Source organism: Diplotaxodon limnothrissa, linkage group LG13, assembly GCF_057381915.1.
Source record: "Diplotaxodon limnothrissa isolate DT_005_m linkage group LG13, D_limnothrissa_male_GT1.1, whole genome shotgun sequence".
NCBI lineage: Eukaryota > Metazoa > Chordata > Actinopteri > Cichliformes > Cichlidae > Diplotaxodon > Diplotaxodon limnothrissa.
The window spans coordinates 27589914-27610302 of record NC_140608.1 but is presented as its reverse complement, the minus strand read 5'-3'; the positions used below and the strand labels follow the sequence as shown (position 1 = coordinate 27610302).

Here is a 20389-nt window from a genome sequence, read left to right as displayed (position 1 = left end):
AAGATCGGGTAGGCCGGAAGTAAACGGCCGTGAAATTGGACGGTCTAGCCTTCTCGATCTACTCCCGCCCTTAATTCAAAGTATTTCCGGTCGTCAGCGCCAGGGCACGAAAATGGACCCCGAAATCTTTCTCCGTTTTTTGTGTTCATTTTTAATTATCAACGATCTAAAAAAACTGTGTCGCGGTCGTCATCGCCGGCATGTTTTGTACTCCAGGCTCATCAGAGAAAATCATATCCAGGTAAAACTAGACGCATTTAGGAATTACTTAGCTAGTTTTATGGATAATTTCAGTGACTGAATGACGGCGGTCATTCAAAATATATGAACAAAATCTCTTAGAAAATGTTCTTCTATAAGTTTACATTTATTTTCAGTTATTCATATGATCTGTTACTTATTTTTGTACATAAAATTGCAGTAAAATTGTCAGAAAGCCAAAAACAGCGTTATTTTTGAGTTCACAAAAAAGCTTAGCTACACAGATGAAATGTATAAAATGTTATTTCTCAGTGTTAGTATATTTTACTCAAGCTTAGTAATCAGAATAATGCTTTGATGTCATAAAATAAATGAAGTCATACCTTTCTATTAAAACTGTTTATGCTGTTCTCCACCTTTTCCTTAACCAGAAAAGGCCGTTGTACTGCAGGATTAACCAAAGTGTACCAGTCCTGGACCATTTTTTTAGCCAGGAGGATCCAAGGCCTGATTTTCGGCTAAGCAGGGAGTCTCTGGCAGTGTTGTTAAATCTCCTGAACCAGGATCGGCGGCATGGATGGGGTGCCACAATTGAGATCCTGGTGTTTCTTTTCTGGTTGGCAAGTGGAGCATCCTACAGGGTGGTCTCAAGAGTGTTTGGGATGCCGCGTTCTACTGTCCACTACATCGTCCACCGAGTCACGAAAGAGGTGTTGGCCATTCGCTACCAGGTCATCCACCTCCCAACAACTCCAGAGGACCTGGAGGTAGTGTCCCGTGGGTTTGCAGGGCTGGCACGCCACAGAGCCTTTATGAAAGCGGTGGGTGCAATCGACGGCTGCCACATACGCATCAAGTGTCCAAGTGGCCCTGATGGTCAGTGCTATAGGAACAGAAAACTGTTTCCATCAATCATCTTGCAGGCGGTTTGTGACCATCGGGGCCGCTTCATCGACACATACGTGGGCTGGCCTGGGTCGGTGCATGATTCCAGGGTGCTCCGCCACAGCCCACTGTACAGACAGTCCGTCTACCCTCCTCCAGGGCATTTCATCCTCGCAGATGGAGGGTACCCATGCCTCGGGCGTCCACTCCCCCTCATCACACCCTACAAGAGGCCAGTCCAAGGTGTGGGAGCCCAGCGCTTTAACAGCCATCATTCCAGGGCACGCTCCATAATAGAGCGTGCTTTTGGGATGATGAAGAACAGGTTCAGGGCCATCTTCCTGCAAGCGCTGGAGGTGCACCACACCTTTGTACCTCATGTAAGTGACCACCCAATGTCAAATTAATTGTGTGTGTGTATATATGTATGTATGTGTGTGTGTATGAAAGAATAATGTGTATATGTATATCATTACAGGTAGTAACAGCATGTGCCATCCTCCACAACATTTGCCTCAGTGCTGGTGACATTGTGGCTCCTGAGGATGAACCTGAGGAAGATGGAGCAGAGGATGATGAGGGGGAGGCTGGATTGGAGGCAGTCAGTGGTGCTCTGTGGCGGGACCAGCTGTCTGCCGAGGTGTCTGCCCTGGAGGAGGTACCACCAGACCATGACTACTGTTAACAGGCAAGTAAACATTTATCTAAGCATCTTTTTTAATACCACTTTTTCAAACTGTTGTCTGCTACAGAGTCACAAGTATTATACTAGTAGTGAATCCACTTTCTCTGGTTTGCATATTTCTGAAAAACCTCTTAGTGGTGTGGCAGCCATCGATTGAGTCAGCCCTGCAAACCCATGGATGGACGATGCAGTGGACAGAGGGAGGAAGCATCCTAAAACTATTTGCACACCACCCTGTGCCATTCTCCACTTTCTGACCAGAAAAGACAAACCACGGGTCACAGTCGCAGCACCCCATCCATGTCTGATCTTCTTTCGGCAAATCCAGCAACACTGCCAGAGATTTTCTGTTTGTGTGATCTTTAAAGTATATTTGAAAAAAAAAAAACGGTCCAGGAACAGGTCACTTTGGTTAATCCTGTGTGAAAATTTGTAAATATTTGTATATATTTATCCTTCTCTGACTAAAATTCATGTTTTAGAAATATTCTTGTTTTATTATTATTTACCTTTGAAGAGTTTTAAATTGACAAATTGACAAGTAAGAACATATCAAAATATATTTTTAACTTATTTCGGAACTAATCTTTCTAGTATGGAAAAAAGTCTGTCCATCCTGTCCCTGCTCTCCCGTTCTCTCCTCTCCTCAGCCTCCCTTTGGTACTGCATGTCCTCTTTGATGAGCTCAAGGAGCTCATCCTGTCTTTCCCTTCTCCTCTTCCTTCCCGTTGCTGCTGGCTGACCTCCTTCCTCATCCGTCTCCCCTACCATCTCGCTTTGGTCATCCACTGCTGTACTTGGCCCTGGAGTGTCCTCAGGGAGAGAGGAAATAAGGACAGGGGGCCTAATGGAAGGCCTCTGTCCCATCACCTCATCCATGAGGCCAAACCAGGGCCAAGTAGCAGCAGTGGGCTTCCCACTGACTCCCTCACCTGACCCTGGACACTTGCAATCCTAAAGGCAGAGGAAATCAGAAATGACAGACAAATGTAAACAATACAACTTTTAGTAAATGTACATTTATTAAATTTCATTCTTAAAAATTATCTTCTTGACAGCACACATACTTTGTATCTTTTCTTTAAGTTGTCCCACTTCTTTTTGGCCTGTAAGGGGGTGACTTTCCCTTGCAGGCACATCTTCTCAAGAATAGTCCTGATCGCACACAAAAAAATAAGAGAAGAGAGAAAACCATAACAACTATGATGATCCCTAAATCCAAAAGTTTTCACAGCAGAACACAAGAGGAATACGTCTGGACATCACAGGTTCTGTACAGAATGAGGGTTATTGAAACCGTACTCAGATGAATATGATGTGTAAATTGATTTATTCGTGTACCTCCATCCCACAGTCACTGAATTTTTTACCCCGGTGAAGAGGTGATCATTTTCTCCTCTAGTTTTAATAAAGTCTGCCGTTTGCTCTTTGCTCCCTATAAACATATCACAAAAACGTTGATTGGGAAAAATGTAAGCGCCAATGAAAAACCGTGGGACCCACCATACAAGCTAGTTTACGGACACTTTTTATGAAGATTGTTTAAATAAATATTACAAGTCTATGCAAATTCACAACCCTAACAACATAACCGCTATAAAAATTTAATTTTTGTACCACCATATTTTCACATACTTACATTTAAAAGTGTATTCGTCTCCCGGTTTATCTTGTGCCGCCATCGTTACGTGAATGAAGTTGTTCTGGGCTGGCAAGCTATCGAGCCGGTGGGGTGACAGACGTCACCGAAAACGTTCTATGCACTTTTGCAAATATGCAATATCTTGACAAACAAAGCAGATATTTGAAGTTTACACACCCACATTCTCGCCTGAAAATATGTTAAAAGTTTATTTTGTGACCCAGAAAGATTAATAAGAGTAATTTTAAAACTTAGTAGCGGCCGCCATTAGCCGGAAACTGGAGCTTGGCTGGGCTATGAATTCTGGGATATGGTGGGCCACGAAGGACACACCCGACCCATCCTTCAAATTCGGAAAAAGGAGCACGCATTTGTCGGCTGCATTCGGAGGGGTCTACGAATTTGGACAGCCTTCGGCGCGTCGCTGTGACGTAATCTGTCTACAAATGCGGCCTCAGGAGGATGCAGCCCATGAATTTGGACACGACAACTGTGTTGGAACGACGACTACAAGAAAGATGCTTAAAAGCAGCTCAAAAGAGAATGGACTGTATAGAGACCGATTGCGTCAAGAGGCAAAGCAGCGGTACTTGCAGAAAATAGCGTGCATAGGAAATGTGGAGTCAGCGCGTACAAGTCGTCATTCAAACAAAGGTAAGTCAGCTCGAGTACTGCGTGTGAAATGCGTTTGATTTCCCTGCAAACATTCACATTAGTGCAGCATAAATTCATTCATGAGGGGAAATTACAGTGAGAACATGTGGAGGCTGTTAGAGGGATAACATAGTGAGTTCAGTGCATTGATGAGACATTGTCCTGAAGGATTTAGTTATTATTTATGGTTAAAGAAATTGCACTAATTTATTCATAAATAATCCTAATTATACATCTTGCTTCCATGTTTGTATCCTGTGTCACTAAAAATACATTTTATTTTAATTTTATACATTGATTAATGACCTGCAGAATCTCCTTATCATATTAAGTGATTCATAATTGTCACTTTATGCTTTCTACATCGCTAAAGTGATGACATCCTTGCATTACATACTTTAGGTTCATTTTCTGCAGCCAGGTTTCTGACAGAGAACAGACAGATTTACACTATAACATGCAGCGTTCTATAGATGGACACATAAAGAAATGAAAAATTACATGTATGTGCTAACTTTCTAAACACTTTGTTACGGCCTTGGCTCATTAGTTCTTGTCTTTAAATGAACTTTGTGTGTGTTTCAGGTCCTGCACTCTCAAAGACTGAATGAACCAGCATTGCAGCCATGAGTCACTGTGAGCATCACAGGGAAGGTTGAAGCCGTCCACTGCAGCTGTAAGGCCGGAGTCGCAGAGACCTGCAGCCATGTCGCTGCTCTTCTGTTTAATGTAGAAGCAACAGTGTTGATCCGTGGCACAAGGACTGTTACAGATGAACCTGCATACTGGGTTTTGCTGGGTAATAATACCAAGATACAGCCAGAGGTTGGCCATAAGATAGACTTCTCCTCTTCAGCTGCCTAAAAAAAGACTCTTGATCAAAACATAAACAGACCATCCGTATTGAAAGGTAAAAGGAGCCATCCTCAAAAAAGAAAAATCCCACCTGCTACTGTGGAGGAGTTGTCACTGCTATTGGATACTTTGCTGGAACACAGTAAAGCTGTGGGTTGTGGGAATGACCCATAATGTTTTATCTAGGGGTCTAGATTTATGCCTGTAGTGCACTGCCGTGTAAATAATTTGCATTTACTGAATATCTACTGACTGAGTCCCACTGTTCAAAAGTTGAATAAAGAAACAAACTAATTTTGCCTCTTTTTTTATTAAAACCACTTTATAGAACATCACATCAGTTACAGTGTAGAATCCATGTCATTTATAGTTTACAAATGACAAAATGTTTACACAAATCATGAGTGTTTACATGATATCACCCACTACTAACATTACTTTATTTACTGTATCTTTTGAAAAAAATACAGCAATTTTAACAGCACAAGACTTAAGAATATTTAACAGGAGCAGGCTTCATTCTTCCCTGGTTTTATTATCACACTGTTCACCAAACGCAGCAAACCTTCACCATCTTATCCAGGAGGGTCACCTCTTCACCCTCAGAAGAAGTAATCTGATTGGCATGGTGGTATGTTTGAAGCAGGTCCCTTGTGTAGCGCTGGAACCCAGTCACGATGTTTCTCCAAAGCCCTATAGGAACCGCTCACTTTAAAAAACAACTTTATTTAAAAAGTCATTTTATGCCTGATACAAACATTTTAAAAGGCAAACCATGCACAAGTTAAACAGATAAATTTTAGTTTTGCTTAGTTTTTTAAGTATAGGAATGGTTATTATGTTTTAAAAAATCATATGTAATAATTGTCAAATAACATAAAAATAAAACAACATAATAATAAAAGCATAATTGACAGAATATATCGTAATGATAACAATAGCAACACCTCACTTAAAAGAATCAGAATCAGAAAGGGTTTTATTGCCAAATGTTGAGCAGGTTTACAACATTAGGAAATTGCTGCGGTGCTTGGTGCAAACATACTGTCATAAACGCTTAAATAGATATAAAAATAAGAATAAGAATTAAAAGTGCTAAGTAGATAGATACATGAGTGCAGGTGGTGATCAATGCCAAACATGGAATGATGCAGTTTGCCCCACCTGGGGCACACAAAAACAGCTTTTCTTTAAAAGACTATGTTAGCACATATCTAACCCATGTGAAAAACCCAAGTGGGTCCTACATGTATTTCCCATTTTGTACCAAGTTAAGTGTTTCCCATGTTTGACCCAGCTAGGACCTACTAAAAGTGCCCACTTGGCATTGCCCACATGGGTTTAATGTGAAGAACCCAAGTAGGCCCCATACAAAAAGACCAGTTTGAGCCCATGCCCATATGGTACCCATCTAGCCCGAGCAAAAACCAGGTGGGGCCCATATATACATGTTGGCTGGGATGGCACAGGGCCATTTGTTGGTCATTGTTCTGTGCCATTACTGGGAGCTTTGAAGTTTGATATACAGATTTTGGACTTTGGGGGACATCTTGTGCTGATCAAGCTGCATGAAGATTTTTTGGAGCACTTCAAAAGTGAAGCGAAAGGGTTTTGGATAAGCTAGGTTGAGTGCATAGATCAAACCTAGAAGCAGGGCACAAGCTGAGGCAACCGAAGTTAGTTCATGCAACACTTCCACACCCTCAATGACAATGCCAATGTCTTCAGGTGGCTCCTGCAGTCCCTCCCCCTCCTTCCGAATCACATACACTGCCATGGTGACCTCCTCCAGGTCCCTCTGAACATCATCTGCTCCACAGTCCTACAGAGGGGTACAAGACACAAACACAAATCATCATTAGCCTCACTTCTTACTGTGATTAAGTGTTTGGGTGATGTACCAATATGTGTTATGTGCTGGGCTATTTCTTGGCTGGGTGTCATCACACACCAGAAACAGCAGAGAGAGGTGTATCAATCTGACTCTAAACAAATTGTAAGCAAGAAATATAAGATTTCCCAACATGTCAAACTATTCCTTTGAACTTAAATAATCAAGTAAGCCCGTCTTACTTAAAACAAAGTCAATCCAATATGTAATGTGTTGTTGCTGGGAATTACATAATGTCCAATATGGTCATGATAATAAATACATGTCAGCAATCCAACTAGGGTTCACGTGTTATGTTTGTTCTAACAGTTAACTTTTTTTGTGTCCCTTTGACAAGATGTGCTGACAAACTGTTGAAACTTACAAGGTATTCCTTGATCAGGCCATCTGCATCTTCTCCCAGGAAGATGGTGAGGGCTTTCAGCACACATTCCCTCCGATGATTAATGTCCACAGTCTAGAACAACAAATGTTGATTAATTTTAAACTCTAAATTTCATAAGACAGACATTCTTACTCTTATTGCTTAACTTACATGTACTTTATTTAAAAACAGTAATTCACAAGCCCAGAGATTCATTACAGAAAGAAAAGGGGATGAGTTCAGTGGTGTATTTTTTGAGTCGCTAAAAACATTCATGCATATGAAAGCCATGATTAGCACTGGCCTGCCCATATTGTCTTTATGAAGGATTCAGATATATTTTGACAGCCCTCTTAGTTACGAAGTATCTTGTTTGATGGTACAGATTTACCTGGTCCAATGTGTCCATGATGTTCGCAATCTTTTGGCGTGTTGCTCCTCCTTTGGCACGTATGACTTTGATCAGCTGACTTGAGTGCATGTCTAACTGGGCCATGAACTTCCACTCAAGAGGAACAGCCATGAGCCTCTGGAACTCTGTATTTATCTAAAAACAAAACACAAATGACAGTAGATATTGTATTATGGAACAAAATGCTGAAACTGATTGTATGCCAAAATGTCTATATCCCAAAAAGTATAACATATATGGGAATTCAAAATGTAAATTCTTTCATTAAGTTCAGTGTTATAAAATCTCAACCACATCAAGTTATGACCGATTCATGAAAGTTAACTGCAATAAATCCTGAAGCATACAGACTTCGATCACTTCAGTTCCATTCTTACCTCTTTCTGTGTGAAGAGTGCAGGCCATCTGTCCTTCAGTTCCTGAATGCTTGGTTCTTGGTTTACCACCTCATGTCGTCTGTAGGCAAACGTGTTAGCCATTTTGTCTGCGATGACCCTTTCATTATCCCTTATCCCGATCTCTGTCAGAAGTTCTAGTCTCACTTTTTCCATGCTGTCCAGAGTCTCACCAGTAGGAAAGGATGGATAAAAGTTAGCTTCAGAAGGTTTTGGCTTCTTCACTTAGGGAAAGCATCTGTAGTAGCTTTAGATTTCAGTGAGTTTACACACAGCTCTGGACACCCCTGTAATTTGAGCTGGGTCCTGTAGTTTGCCATTTTGTACTTCAGTCGTTGTTTCCAACCGTAGCAGCCATTGAATGATCCAGGTTCTTTCAAACATGGGTGCTTTTTGATAAGGGCCTCTGCAGCTGCGCAGAAATGTGCATCCTCTGGATAGGCCTTGTAACGGTAAATTTCTTCTGCAACTCTTTTCAGGATATCAGACCGCATTCGGGCGCTTAAAGTCAACATTTTTTGGCTCACACGGTACTCAGTATTCCCCCTCTCTAGCTGTAGCTCTGTGTCATATGAAAATTGGGGAATTGCAAAGTCTTCTGGCCACTGTTGTGTTCGAGATGACATAGATTCAGGGGATGAGAGGATAATTGTGTCATTTGATGCCACCGAAATACCGTCATCAGACTCAAATGAAAGAGACAGAGATGAAGTGGACTGATCGGCACTGATCAAAGGTGGATTTGTTTGCTGGTGGATCACTTTGATTGTCCCCAAATTCCGAAGTTCGGTGGTAGAATTCAGATTGAAGAAGTCGTTGCCAAAGTCTTGGTCCACGTATTGCAGTCTGAAGTTACCTTTTAACCCAAAGGTAGTCTTTATCGTGCTGAGAAGGTCTTCAAGTGACTCTGGGATGCCATTTGGAAGAGTCAGCTTTTCAATGTTGTTCTCTCCTAAAATCACCTTCAGTCTTGCAGGTGTTGAATCAGCCATGGTGGTCTGAGAACAACGCACAAGCACAGTTAGTGAGGATCAACATGTAAACCACTGACATTTCCAATTAGGAGAATTTAATGTCAAACTAGAGGAAAAGAGAGAAGGCAAAGAGAGGAGGAAAGGGGAGGAGAAAATGAAGAGGAGAGGTGGAGATCAGCTGAGGCAGCGAGGAGAGAAGGCAAACCGAAGAGGAGAAGGGAGGAGAAGAGAGATGGCGAGAATATGGGAGACATTGAAGAGAAGAGAGAAGGAGAGGAGGTGAGGAGAATATAGGAGACAACAAGGAGAGGAAAGAAGAAAAAGAGAAGAGAAGCAGAAGGGGGGAAGAGCATAGGATTAGCATTCACTGACTGGAATCCAGCAACCTGCATTAAAAAAATGACATAACTGATGAATTGCCAATGACATCATCACACCACTTTGGCTTGCAGTATAAAATAAATATGTTCTGAGAACACATTAGTATTGTATGGGTCTGGGTTTTGTTTTCCCACTTAAGAAAATACTTTATCATATTTTGAGGCCTCACCCTTTAAACATGGACATATCTTTTCAAGGTGACAAGACGCATCCCTCTAATTTTGTAGTCTGCCAGTGGGTAGGTATCATGCAGTTCTTGTGGCTCAACAAGTTCCACTTCTTTGCTTGGTGATGTTTTGAGATCATAAGCTCTGTAGTGTTCCATATACCATCCGCTAAGCTTTTTCAGAATGAAGATTAGTTTGTCCTGCAGTATCACCTTTTGGATGATTTCACCAAACTCTGGCAGTCCTCCCAGTGAGCCGTGGATCAAGATCATCCCACACTTGTAGATTAGTCCATTATATGCTACACTTTTAGCCAAGCACACATTGTCCATATCTGGAGACTTCTGTCTCAGTGCATTTGAGATGTCCTTGTTAAGAACATCAATGTGAACAGTGGAAACATCTGTTACTTCCAGTGGGGGTTTGGCAAAGCTAATTGCATGCAAATGATATGCAATCTGATACTGATGTCTCTGTGAAAGGGAAAGAAGTACATTTTTGAAGCATCTGATGTTCCTTACAACTCTTTTAAAAAAAACTATGCTTTGCTTCGAATCGCATAGTCCATAGTGCAACCAGTGGCCCAAACTTACGGATCAAGTATGGATAATGTTCCAAGTAGTGGTGCTTTGGTTTAAGATTAACATCTGGGAAAACCTCTTGAAACTTGATTCTGTGCTCGGAGATCTTAAAACCAAGATATGCAATGGAGTCCTCAGTATGAACAGGACTGACAACAAGATCAACAATGTCCTTCAAGTCTGTTAAGATGTGCCAAGCAGGCTCCTCACAGGGTACACTCTGCCCAACGAACAAAGGCAAAAATCTGGTAAGACTCCAGTTCTCGTGTGCATTCCCTCCTACACTTTTTTTGGATGCAAAACTGAGAGCCACAGGATGAGGTCGATTTGTTTTGTCAGCCCACTTAAAGTTGAAAGATGATATTGCTTCATTCAATGTACATAATGTGAAATACTTTTTTTTGATTAACAAATTGAGGCAAAGCGCAAGTTCAAAAGGAACAATTCCCTCAAAAAGATCATGTACAACATCAGGTGGAAACCCAGTGGTAACATCAAAATGTGAGAGGTGCTTTGACAAAATACACTTTGATTTCACACCATAATAACTGGGCCATTTGTTTTCCTCGATAATTCGTAAATGATCTGCATGAATGTCTTTTGTTCTTAAAGTAAAGACTTCACTTCTGACTTCAATAGTCTGGAACTCTGATGTTTCTGCAGTGCAAAATCTACATACGTATGTCCCTGAGAAATTTTCAAAGAATCCAGCAATACTGTGTGCACCAAGGTTGTCGGCAACAACACACTGAACAGTGCCTTTTACTGTTCTGCCCAACTTTGACAGAAATATCCCACTCTGTTCCAAAATTACAAGATCATTAATTACAGGTTTTAACACTTTCTCATACCCATAGCACTTCAGATCATTACTTTTGATTAAAGCAGCCAAATAGATTGAGGTTAAAGCAGAATTACAGCCTGGTGGCAAATTACCCAAAACCCAGTACAATCCACAAATTTTATGCTTCCTCCGTGATGTACCAAGGGGATTACATATTTCGAATTCATCAATGTATAATATCAATGAAATGCTTTCCTGCTTGGACAACAGTCCATTTTCATGGAAGAAGTCACCATCGAAGATAGTTTTGTAGTGCACAGAAGTTTTTTGAGGCTGATTATCTACAGTATTCAAATTAACAGCCTGATCCAAGATTGTCTGGCAGTCAAGAATATGCTGCAAAGACTTTAAAATTGAAATATATTGGAATGACTTGTTATTTTTTCGGTCAAGTATATATTCCACTGGTTCCACTACTTTAAAGTGGCTCTTATAGTATGCTTTTCGTCTCCAAGGACTGGAAAGTGGACCTTTATCTCCAATTGCTTTTTTTACAGGGTTTGTCTCACAGAGTACACTGGCTAGCTTTTCAACAACTGACTGGTCAAATTGGCATCCGTTGTCTTGTAATACTTGGCTAATAGTCTTTTGGGTAATCGCCACAGAAACAGAACCAATCAAATAGTTTAACTCCTGCAAAAGCTCATCTACAGCTGCATTAGACACAAGAAAGATGTGTTCCAACTTAAGGAGCACTGAAGCAATTTTAAGCTCAATATCCTTCTCTAAGTTTTCAGAATACCCATTGTCAAAAGCAGAATTTAAATTTACATCACTCTCTATAATTTCCACATCTGAAATATCACTGGCAACACTGGCACAAGATTCATCAACAGAACTTATTCCAGGCTTAAATGTGTTCACTGTACCAGAGTGTTTTCTGTATTTATGACTTTTGAAGTTCTCATAGACATTGGTTTTATATTCACAGTTTTGGAACACACATGTTACAGTCTCCTTATTTTTAAGATGCTGATAGATATGTTGAAAATATTCTCTTTCTGTGGAGAGTTGATTATGGCCACAAATATGGCAAGTGAATGTGGACGCAGCTTTGGAGACTGCTTGTTGGGCAGGGTGATTTCTTGATAGATGGCTCAGTAGGGCGTTCCAAGTCTTGAACCTACATGCACAATTTAAATAAGTGCATGGATATGAGTGGCCTCGTCCGTAATGCCTATGAATCAGTTTGTAGTGTTTGAGCAATTCAGATCTTTTTGTTAATGTTGTCCCACAGTCCTTGCATCTCCACATGAAGCATAGCACTGGAGAAACAAAGAGACACGCTTTACTGGGTGTATATAAATAATTTGAGAAAACACAGAGGGAGAGTTGGGCAATATTACAATATATCAATATGGTGATATGAGACTAGATCTCATCTCAGCTTTTTGCCACATTGCCCAACACAAAGCAAATCATTTAAACACAAAATGTATTCATCAAATGTAGCCAGCCCTCTCTAATTAGATTTTAAAGGGATAAGTTCAAAACAAAAGTTTAAAAACAAAACCCAAATGCCCATAGGTACATTTTTTTTTTTTTGCAATTGTTTTATATATAAAGCCGATTCCTGTTCAGTGTAAAACTGAATTAAGTTTAAATGAGACATTACTATTTTGAACTTGCATACCTTTGTTGTTGATGAAGTGAAAGTACGCAAGTTCACAGGTAAAACGAGCTGCCTGGCACGCCTCCACACAGGAATGCCCCTCTTGAAGTAGTCACAGAGCTGAGAAGAAGTTAGGTCAGAAGGTGGCGATGGGGCATCACATTGGACACCAAGCCAAAGGTTGTGGCACTGTCCAGGGTTCCAACCAGAGGTGATGTAATCTTTCTGCCATCAGCAGACACCCCTCTAGAGAGGTTGACAGGAAGGAAAGGAAGCGCTACCTAAAGATCCTAAAGATTAAAGATATGTTCGAGTTAGTCTGTCGATCTTTCATCATGTTTACAGTGTTCATCTGCATCTATGTACTTATATATGTATTCAGACACAGACCAGAAGTGTGCTAGGTCTACAAGAAATCTGATGGCTGTATTTTCTGTGTTCAATAGTGTAATACTTTCTTCTATGATTTCTAATTTTGATTTTCTGCCGCACACCATCTCCTTCTCACACGGCTGATCCGTGCGTGTACGAGCGCTGCACGCACCCTTTCTCCTCGCCTTCTTAACGTCATGTACATTGAAAGCAATGCAAGCGGCAGTAAATGCATGCTTCCTGGAGCCACCACAGCTAAACTTTACCTCCTACATCACCCGTGGCCGTGACCGCATGAACTATTCGCGCCGACAGGCATACTGCGAACAACCACTCGTGTATAAATGCGCGCGCCCGAAGTAACGTAGTCTGAAGAGAACCGCGGCCCAGCTTGCCGCTATAATGTGCTAATGCTAATGAATAACTAACAGTAAGCCAACACCGACACACTGCATGAATACACAACTTTAAGCTAGCATTACGATATTAAAACAAGAGAGTACCGCCGGAAAACTACTAACTTAACCTACATGTCCAAGCACAAACTACCAACAGGTCTGACATTTCGCTAATGTTAGCAGGGCTGAATGATAGCGGTTTGGTCAGGTCAGTTTACTAAACACTTAACAAACTTAACAATGCAGTTGGAATATTTTTATATCTAATATATTAAAATATGTGTTCTACATTTGACTTACCTTCAAGGACTATGGAAAAAGTAATATCTTCGTTACCTTATTGACCAAATTGTTCACGAGGTCCTGCCTGCAGCCAAGTGCCTCTCAAATTGTTGTTCTCAACCGCAAGTAGAAAATTCTGGAGAAGGCGGAGACGTCATGACATCAGACGCACTGCGTCACGAGAAACCTAATTGATGCAGGTTGACTCCAATGAGAATAGCAGGTTACATGTGTACTGAGGGAACAACACGTAATAACAAGTTGATATACTCCACAAATTTAGACTGGCTCCACTAAAGCAGAAATCTTAATGAAACTGACTCTGAACTTTACATAACTTCAACTACTGCTGAAATTCACTTTTTAGAGTGTAGACACCAATTACAGGTGCTCAATCCCACCTGCAGAGCGCCTGTCCGTCTGCCTGAGGTTAGTAAAAGTGTTTAATACGGTAGTCCTTTATTGATACCTGTGCTAATATATGCTAAACCATCCAGTTATACACGGCTAACATGGATGTGCTATGCTAACAGTGAATGCTGTCGGTGTTTGCTGAAAGCAAACTGTGGTACAGAGACGATTGTTTATAATATTTCTAGTGATACTCAGAAGGTCTCATCAAGCCCCGATTTAATTCGATTTATGCTGTTATCAGTGTTTGCGATGATAGCATGGCTGTGGTGTCACATCAATGTATGCGCTCGGTGTTTGCTGATAGCAAACTGTAGCATTAGGACCACTGAGTTAACCTTTGTAGTGATACTCACTCCTTTTTATTTAGACCTGGTTTAATTCTGGGATAGTTGAATATTTGTATATAATCCCTGCAGCTGTCAGACTCTATAGCAGGGGTCACAGCCTTTATTAAAACAGAGTTAGATAAAACTGTGAACAGTTTGGTTCATCTCTAGTTACATGGTTCTATCTTGATAAGCTGTCTTATCACAGATTAATTTTTCAAAAATATTAATGATTTAAGCAAGGAAAGGGCTACATGTCAACATACAACTCTTTATTTCTATTAATGTCTCACTTCATTCCTACCGGATTGACATGTTTAGGAATTATGAGTGATTGGCTCACTGTAGTGGCAAAAGTTGCTACCAATCAAATTATGATATGTTAAAGTTAAAACAAAACACAACTGTTTTAGATATTATCTAATATACATTTTGTAATTATCCTTATAATTACAAAATGTTTTATGTAAGATTCATGTTTTGTGATTTAAATCTGACATCACAAAAGTATTTTGGAATTTGAATAATGTATTTTGTAACTGCAGTACACATAATACTGATTTTGAACAATTTTGTCCAGGTTCCTTGTCACCGGGGACTCCTTCAGGACCATCGCGTTCAGTTTCAGAGTCGGTGTGTCCACGGTGAGCCAGATCACCCCCCAGGCAGCGACGTCCATCTGGGACTGTCTAGTGGACGACTTCATGGCTGTGCCTTCACCTGGAGACTGGCGGTCCATCACAGAGGGATTCCAGGAGCGCTGGAACTTTCCTCTGTGCTGTGCAGCTCTGGATGGGAAGCACATCCAGACAAAGGCACCCCATATATCATATAGGAGACACACACATTGATATACACTAAATATTCATTTCATTTCTTTTTTGTGGTGCCCAAATTGATGCACCTGCTTGATTTTGTTTAAACAATTATTGCACACTTTCTGTAAATCCAGTAAACTTCTTTTCACTTCTCAAATATCACTGTGTGTGTCTCCTGTATGATATTTAACTGACATTTTTTATTGTAACAACCAACGATTTATACAGGAAAATAATGTCTATTAACAAGGTTGCCCAAACTTCTGCATCCCACTGTATCAGTATATTTTGTCATTAGTATAATATGAAATAAATTCTACATGTGTCAAGTTGTGTGCCAACATTTGCTGTGTAGTAGAACTGAGACATTAGTCATTATAAACATTTATTTGAAATAATATTAAAAGTCTCAAACAGAAAAACATTAAACATAAATATATAAAATATAAGAATTTACAGAGAGACAGGAATAAAAAGGACCAGCTGCTCTCCAGAGCAGGAACAAGGCTGAGGAGGAAATGCTCCATTGGAGACTGGTGTGGCCTCTTCAGGGACTCCAGGATGGCCAGCTCCACCGCCGATGGACCGTCCTGGGACCCGTCCCTCATCTGCCTCGGAGCCGTCCTCCTCTGTGGGCCTGTAAAACAGCACAAAACACAAAGAAATGAGAAGGCTGCTACTAGATTTTAATTTCAACATTGAAAAAAAAAAAAAAACAATAACAGGATATAATCAGATTGGTTGTAGATATTTAGTAAAGGTGATCACAAGGGAATCCCACCGACTAAAAAGGTATCAGTGCTTGCTGTACATATCTGTGGGTGCAGCAGCAGGAGCTCAGGGACTGGGGATGCTCTGCTGCAGAATCAGTTGGTTCTATCAATACAGTATTAAATGTTAACAGGTTGGATATAATAATCGTAGAGTAGACAGTGGTCCCTCATTTATTGCAGGGGTTCTCAGAATAACTAGCCCCTGGTCACAGTTCTCACAATTGATTCTCAAAGTGCAAACCTTTGTAGATTGCAAAACGTAAAAGTATTATTATGCCGCGGTTTGTCTTCATCTGCCCGCCACTTTCGTGCGCCTTTTTCCCTCACGGTGCAGGTGTCTATTTCCGAATGAGGCTCATAGTTATGGGTGTTTTTGTGCTGTTTTTTCTATTGGACGCGATGGTTATCAAAACCAAACGTGATAAATTTGGCAAGCGCAGGAGATTTGTCAATCAGGCTGCAGAATGCAATGCTGTACTGTGCAATAAAAAATCAGCGAAAAAGCAAAGCAGTGACGGATGAACAGCGGGACCACTGTGTGCTGTTTATTAATAAACAATAAAATATATTCCTAAATGACAACATGCATAAAAGCAGAACGGTATTTGTACGTCAGTGGGAAAATAGCGGTGGCTTGCTAGCTTTTGTGCGGCTTCCCCGGGTCAGTGAAAACTTTCAAAAGAGAAATGAATGAACTTACCAGGTTGCCCGATCTCTTCACATATCTTCCTCCAAGCTCGGTCCTTTATATTCCTGTCTCGGTACTGAAAGCAGCTGGTGTTGTACAGCTCCGAGTTGTTTGCTACCACATTGATTAGCCTTCCCCTCCATTGAAGTATGAAAGGCTTTGGCTGGATCTGCCCCTTTGACCTAGGTAACAGCCACGTCACCAGGCTCCTGATTGGTTGTCGCGGCGCGATTTGACGCTGGAGTTCAGATTTTTCCAACTCGAGCGGTAGACGCGAAACGCGCGTATGCACAAAATGCAACACAAAAACTCACGCGCGTGGTTTTATTCGCGACTCAAACGCGCCAGACGCGCTACACTGACGCGCGTTTCACGCGTTTTGGCATTTTCGCGACGCAAATCTGCTTCCGAATTTTCGCGGGACCCGCAATCGCGCGTCATCGCGCCTTTCCATTGACTTTACATGTAAACCTGACGCTCTATTCGCGTCCATCGCGTTCGGTGTGAACACACCGTTAAAGATGACTGGTTTTTTAAGGAAGCAAAAGAAGATCAGATCAGATGAGCATGATGTGTCTATTGGAAACAAGTTCAAAGAATTGTCTAATAATGAGTTGCTGTGCATCCACACTGCCTGACATATTTTACCTTTACAAATAAAGCAGGTACAACAGATTCATATACCAAAACAAATGTCAGGAACTTCACCAGATCACAGGGCATTGATCCTTTCTCTCTCTCGCTTTTTTTTTTTTTACTCATCTCTGGAATTTTTCTTTTGTGTTGATCTTTACTCATACCAAGGCTGCTGGCTTGGGGCTGGCTATGAGCTCTGGATAGCTTTAACTTTAACAACATCTTCTTCTTCCTTACCTTCTTTAAAATATTCAATGTTCAGCTGGGTGAGGGTGATTTAAGGGTCTGTGGAGTTTGATGTTGGAAACACAGTGAGGCGGTTTGCCTCTAACAACAGGTTAGTGTGTGTCTGTGAGTGTGTGTGCCTATATGTCTGTGGCACTGTGCACATATATGAAACTAGCTGGCTTGTAATCAGACATACTGGAAGCTGATCAGCCAGTCACTACTCCATGTCGAGAAGTTGAATATCGTCTGATTCCGATCCCTGGCCAGTTGATCGGTCCATTTGTACTTTGTACTAAGGATCTGACAGATTAAACAACATTTAATGTCGACTTTGAAGGATATTTGAATACTCTTTACGGGGTAATGTGTGCAGAAGTTCAGGGTTGCGCTGTATGCATTTAAAAATGTCTTACTTTGTTCATAATCTAGCAGCTATACACAGGTCAGAGGTGGAAGTAGGTGGCACTTAAATTTCATTTAAATGAATGGTCTTTGATTAAACTGTTACTTTTCACATCATCTCTTTTAATCCAAATTACATAAATCTAAAAAAGAAATTTTCAGTGAAAATAATTTCTTTTGTGCATAGCTCAGAAATATGGCCTCACCATTGCCTCCTCATTTAGTTTGCATGGACCTGTGCAAATTAGTCCCCACCTCACCCTTTCAACCATGTGTCCTGCATGACTGAGCAGCTTGGTGCGAGATGCACTAGTAGCACAGCTCATAGCAATGACAAAAATGTAACACCAGCCTCCAATTTATCACTTGTAGCTTACCAGTGCCTGCACTGGTTTCTGGGTTTGATGAGAACATTAATAATACCAACAGCTCTGCTGATTCCTTAGTAGTCTATTAGTTTGCACTTTAGCATGGACACCCAGTCCCCTTTGCAGCATTGCTTATAATCACTAATCACTTCCTGTGAAGCTCTTCTAATTTTAATTTGCAATCTGACTTGCTTCATCTGCACTATGAGTTAGAACAAAGAAAACACAGCTGTGCAGTGTCAGTCACTACTCGTTGTGTGAAACCTTTTGGGATCGAATACCATCTGTGTCACATTATATTCATCCTTCCCCATGTACGTCATTGGGTTTAGACAGAGCTGTATCGGCATGAGACGGCGTTAAGGTGACAGTTGCCACAGTGTGACGTTGTGCTGTATCTGTAGTAATAGCCCTAAAAGACGTCAGGGGATTTACTCAAGCTGACAGGAAGATGGCATAGTCTATTGATGCATTAATTCAACTGCCGTTTCTACTCACAAAGCCTCCAGTGCCTATAAAAATGCTGGGATTCCATTCTGAGTGAGGAATGAATAGCAAATTGTAACTCTATGATGCTGTATTTATCCACTGTTGAACCCCCCCCCCCCCCCCCCCCCTTTTTTTTTTTTTTTTTCCCTGACTGCACTCCTAGACTAGAGGACAGGGTGCCAGATTTTAAACTTTTCCCTTGCCCTTATATTTGTCTGATATTCTTGAACTAATAAGAATATCGGACTTGCTGATGAAAATTATAGTTATGCAGGAGAAAGCAATGCATGCCAAAGCAAGATCCAACACAACAATTTGGATTTCCAATACTCCAGAGTTGACATAAATGATTACCATGATTCAGTCATTCTGCCCCCCAAAGCAATATCATTGCTAACGTGCTGAATAATTTATGTAAGCTGCGATATAGTATCTTCCAGCTTGCAGCTTTGACACCACCCAGGATAAGATGTGCACTGGTGCCAAATGTGTTGCTGTCAGTTGCACGCAATTACGTTACTTTAGTTAACTCAAAATGAGTTTTGTGAGAGAATGCCATCTCTGCAAGTGTGGTTGTTAACTTCAGTAAGCAGGTTTCAGGAAAGTTAGCGAAACGAGCTGGTATGAAGTAAAGTCATGCTGCATAAAACCCAGTTCTTAATGGAAATCGGTGCCTCCGTCTCTCTCAGCTCTTTGCTGTGGTCACAGACAGATTGCTGGGAGGGTGCATTAGCTGCTCAAACCCACAGACCCACACAGACATGCAGAAAGTAACACTAGTTGTGCATCAAAATCTGTCAGTAATGAAGACGTTATGAGCAACTATCAAACACCTGAACTTTGAAACGGACAGAACACAGTTTTGCAGAAATGCAGCATGTGCTATAACTATGGTCAGCTTGTTTTCCTTTCTTGATCCCTAATTCTACGACCCCTTTATTGTACACCCATTACAAACTATGAAATGCCATGTGCATGTAATTTTCGAGTCTAATTAGCTGTGTTTAGCTATCCTTTGAAGCTGTGACTGACTGGCTGCTTCACTGCTAACAGCAGATTCTTGAGCTGTATCTGCAGCAGAGGGCTTTTAAATCTGCAGCAGAGTGATGTTAAATTAAATTGTTACATCGGTGACTATGGCATGCTAGTCTGCTATGTACTTGAGTGGGCGGGTGGAGTGTTTTTGGGAAGGGGGTGTAAAGTACCACTGGTCTACAACATCCCACCCACACTCCTTAATAAAATTGTGCAGGAAGGAAAAGAAAGAACAAAGTCACAGTGCGTCCACAAGTCAGACTGATGCCTGTGATTAATGTTCTCTGTTCTTTGAAGTTTCACTTTGACTCTGATTTCAGAAGCACATTAATTTGGCTTTGTTTTGCATTAAAAGCTCCTTGATGGAATTAGTGAGACTTTGCAATGTCTTAACATTTACAAAACAGCTCCCTCAGAAGGTCCTTCACGAGGGGCCTGGACTTGACTGCATGTAGTTGTTTATAAAATAAAAATTCAAATTTTCACTAAGCTTGAATAAATAATTACATATTCTTCTTAGCAAGGTCCTGTAGTTTAGCCAGTCAGATCACGATGACTTTTAATGCCGTGGTCCGAGCAGGGTTTATCGTGACTGCTGCCATGAGAGGACTTCATGT

At 41.1% G+C, this 20389-nt stretch overlaps 1 protein-coding gene and 1 pseudogene across 1 annotated transcript; both read right to left on the bottom strand.

Annotated features, from left to right (window-relative positions):
• Positions 1-2341: 2341 nt before the first annotated feature.
• On the bottom strand, positions 2342-3453 carry LOC146620407 (uncharacterized). Its single transcript, XM_085369887.1, has 4 exons — positions 3411-3453; positions 3113-3206; positions 2839-2926; positions 2342-2725 (listed from the first exon to the last, which is right to left on the bottom strand). The coding sequence occupies exons 1-4, from the start codon at positions 3451-3453 to the stop codon at positions 2342-2344; spliced, it is 609 nt and encodes a 202-aa protein (XP_085226013.1).
• Positions 3454-6420: 2967 nt separating this feature from the next.
• Positions 6421-8335, bottom strand: LOC146620406 (uncharacterized; annotated as a pseudogene).
• Positions 8336-20389: the final 12054 nt, after the last annotated feature.

Excerpts from the sequence above, each read along its gene's own strand:
- LOC146620407 (XM_085369887.1), bottom strand. The coding sequence starts at position 3,453 with ATGGCGGCACAAGATAAACCGGGAGACGAATACACTTTTAAAT. Across the intron at positions 3,207-3,410 it reads AGACGAATACACTTTTAAAT|GGAGCAAAGAGCAAACGGCA; the intron begins GTAAGTATGTGA and ends ATATGTTTATAG. Across the intron at positions 2,927-3,112 it reads TCAGTGACTGTGGGATGGAG|GACTATTCTTGAGAAGATGT; the intron begins GTACACGAATAA and ends GTGTGCGATCAG.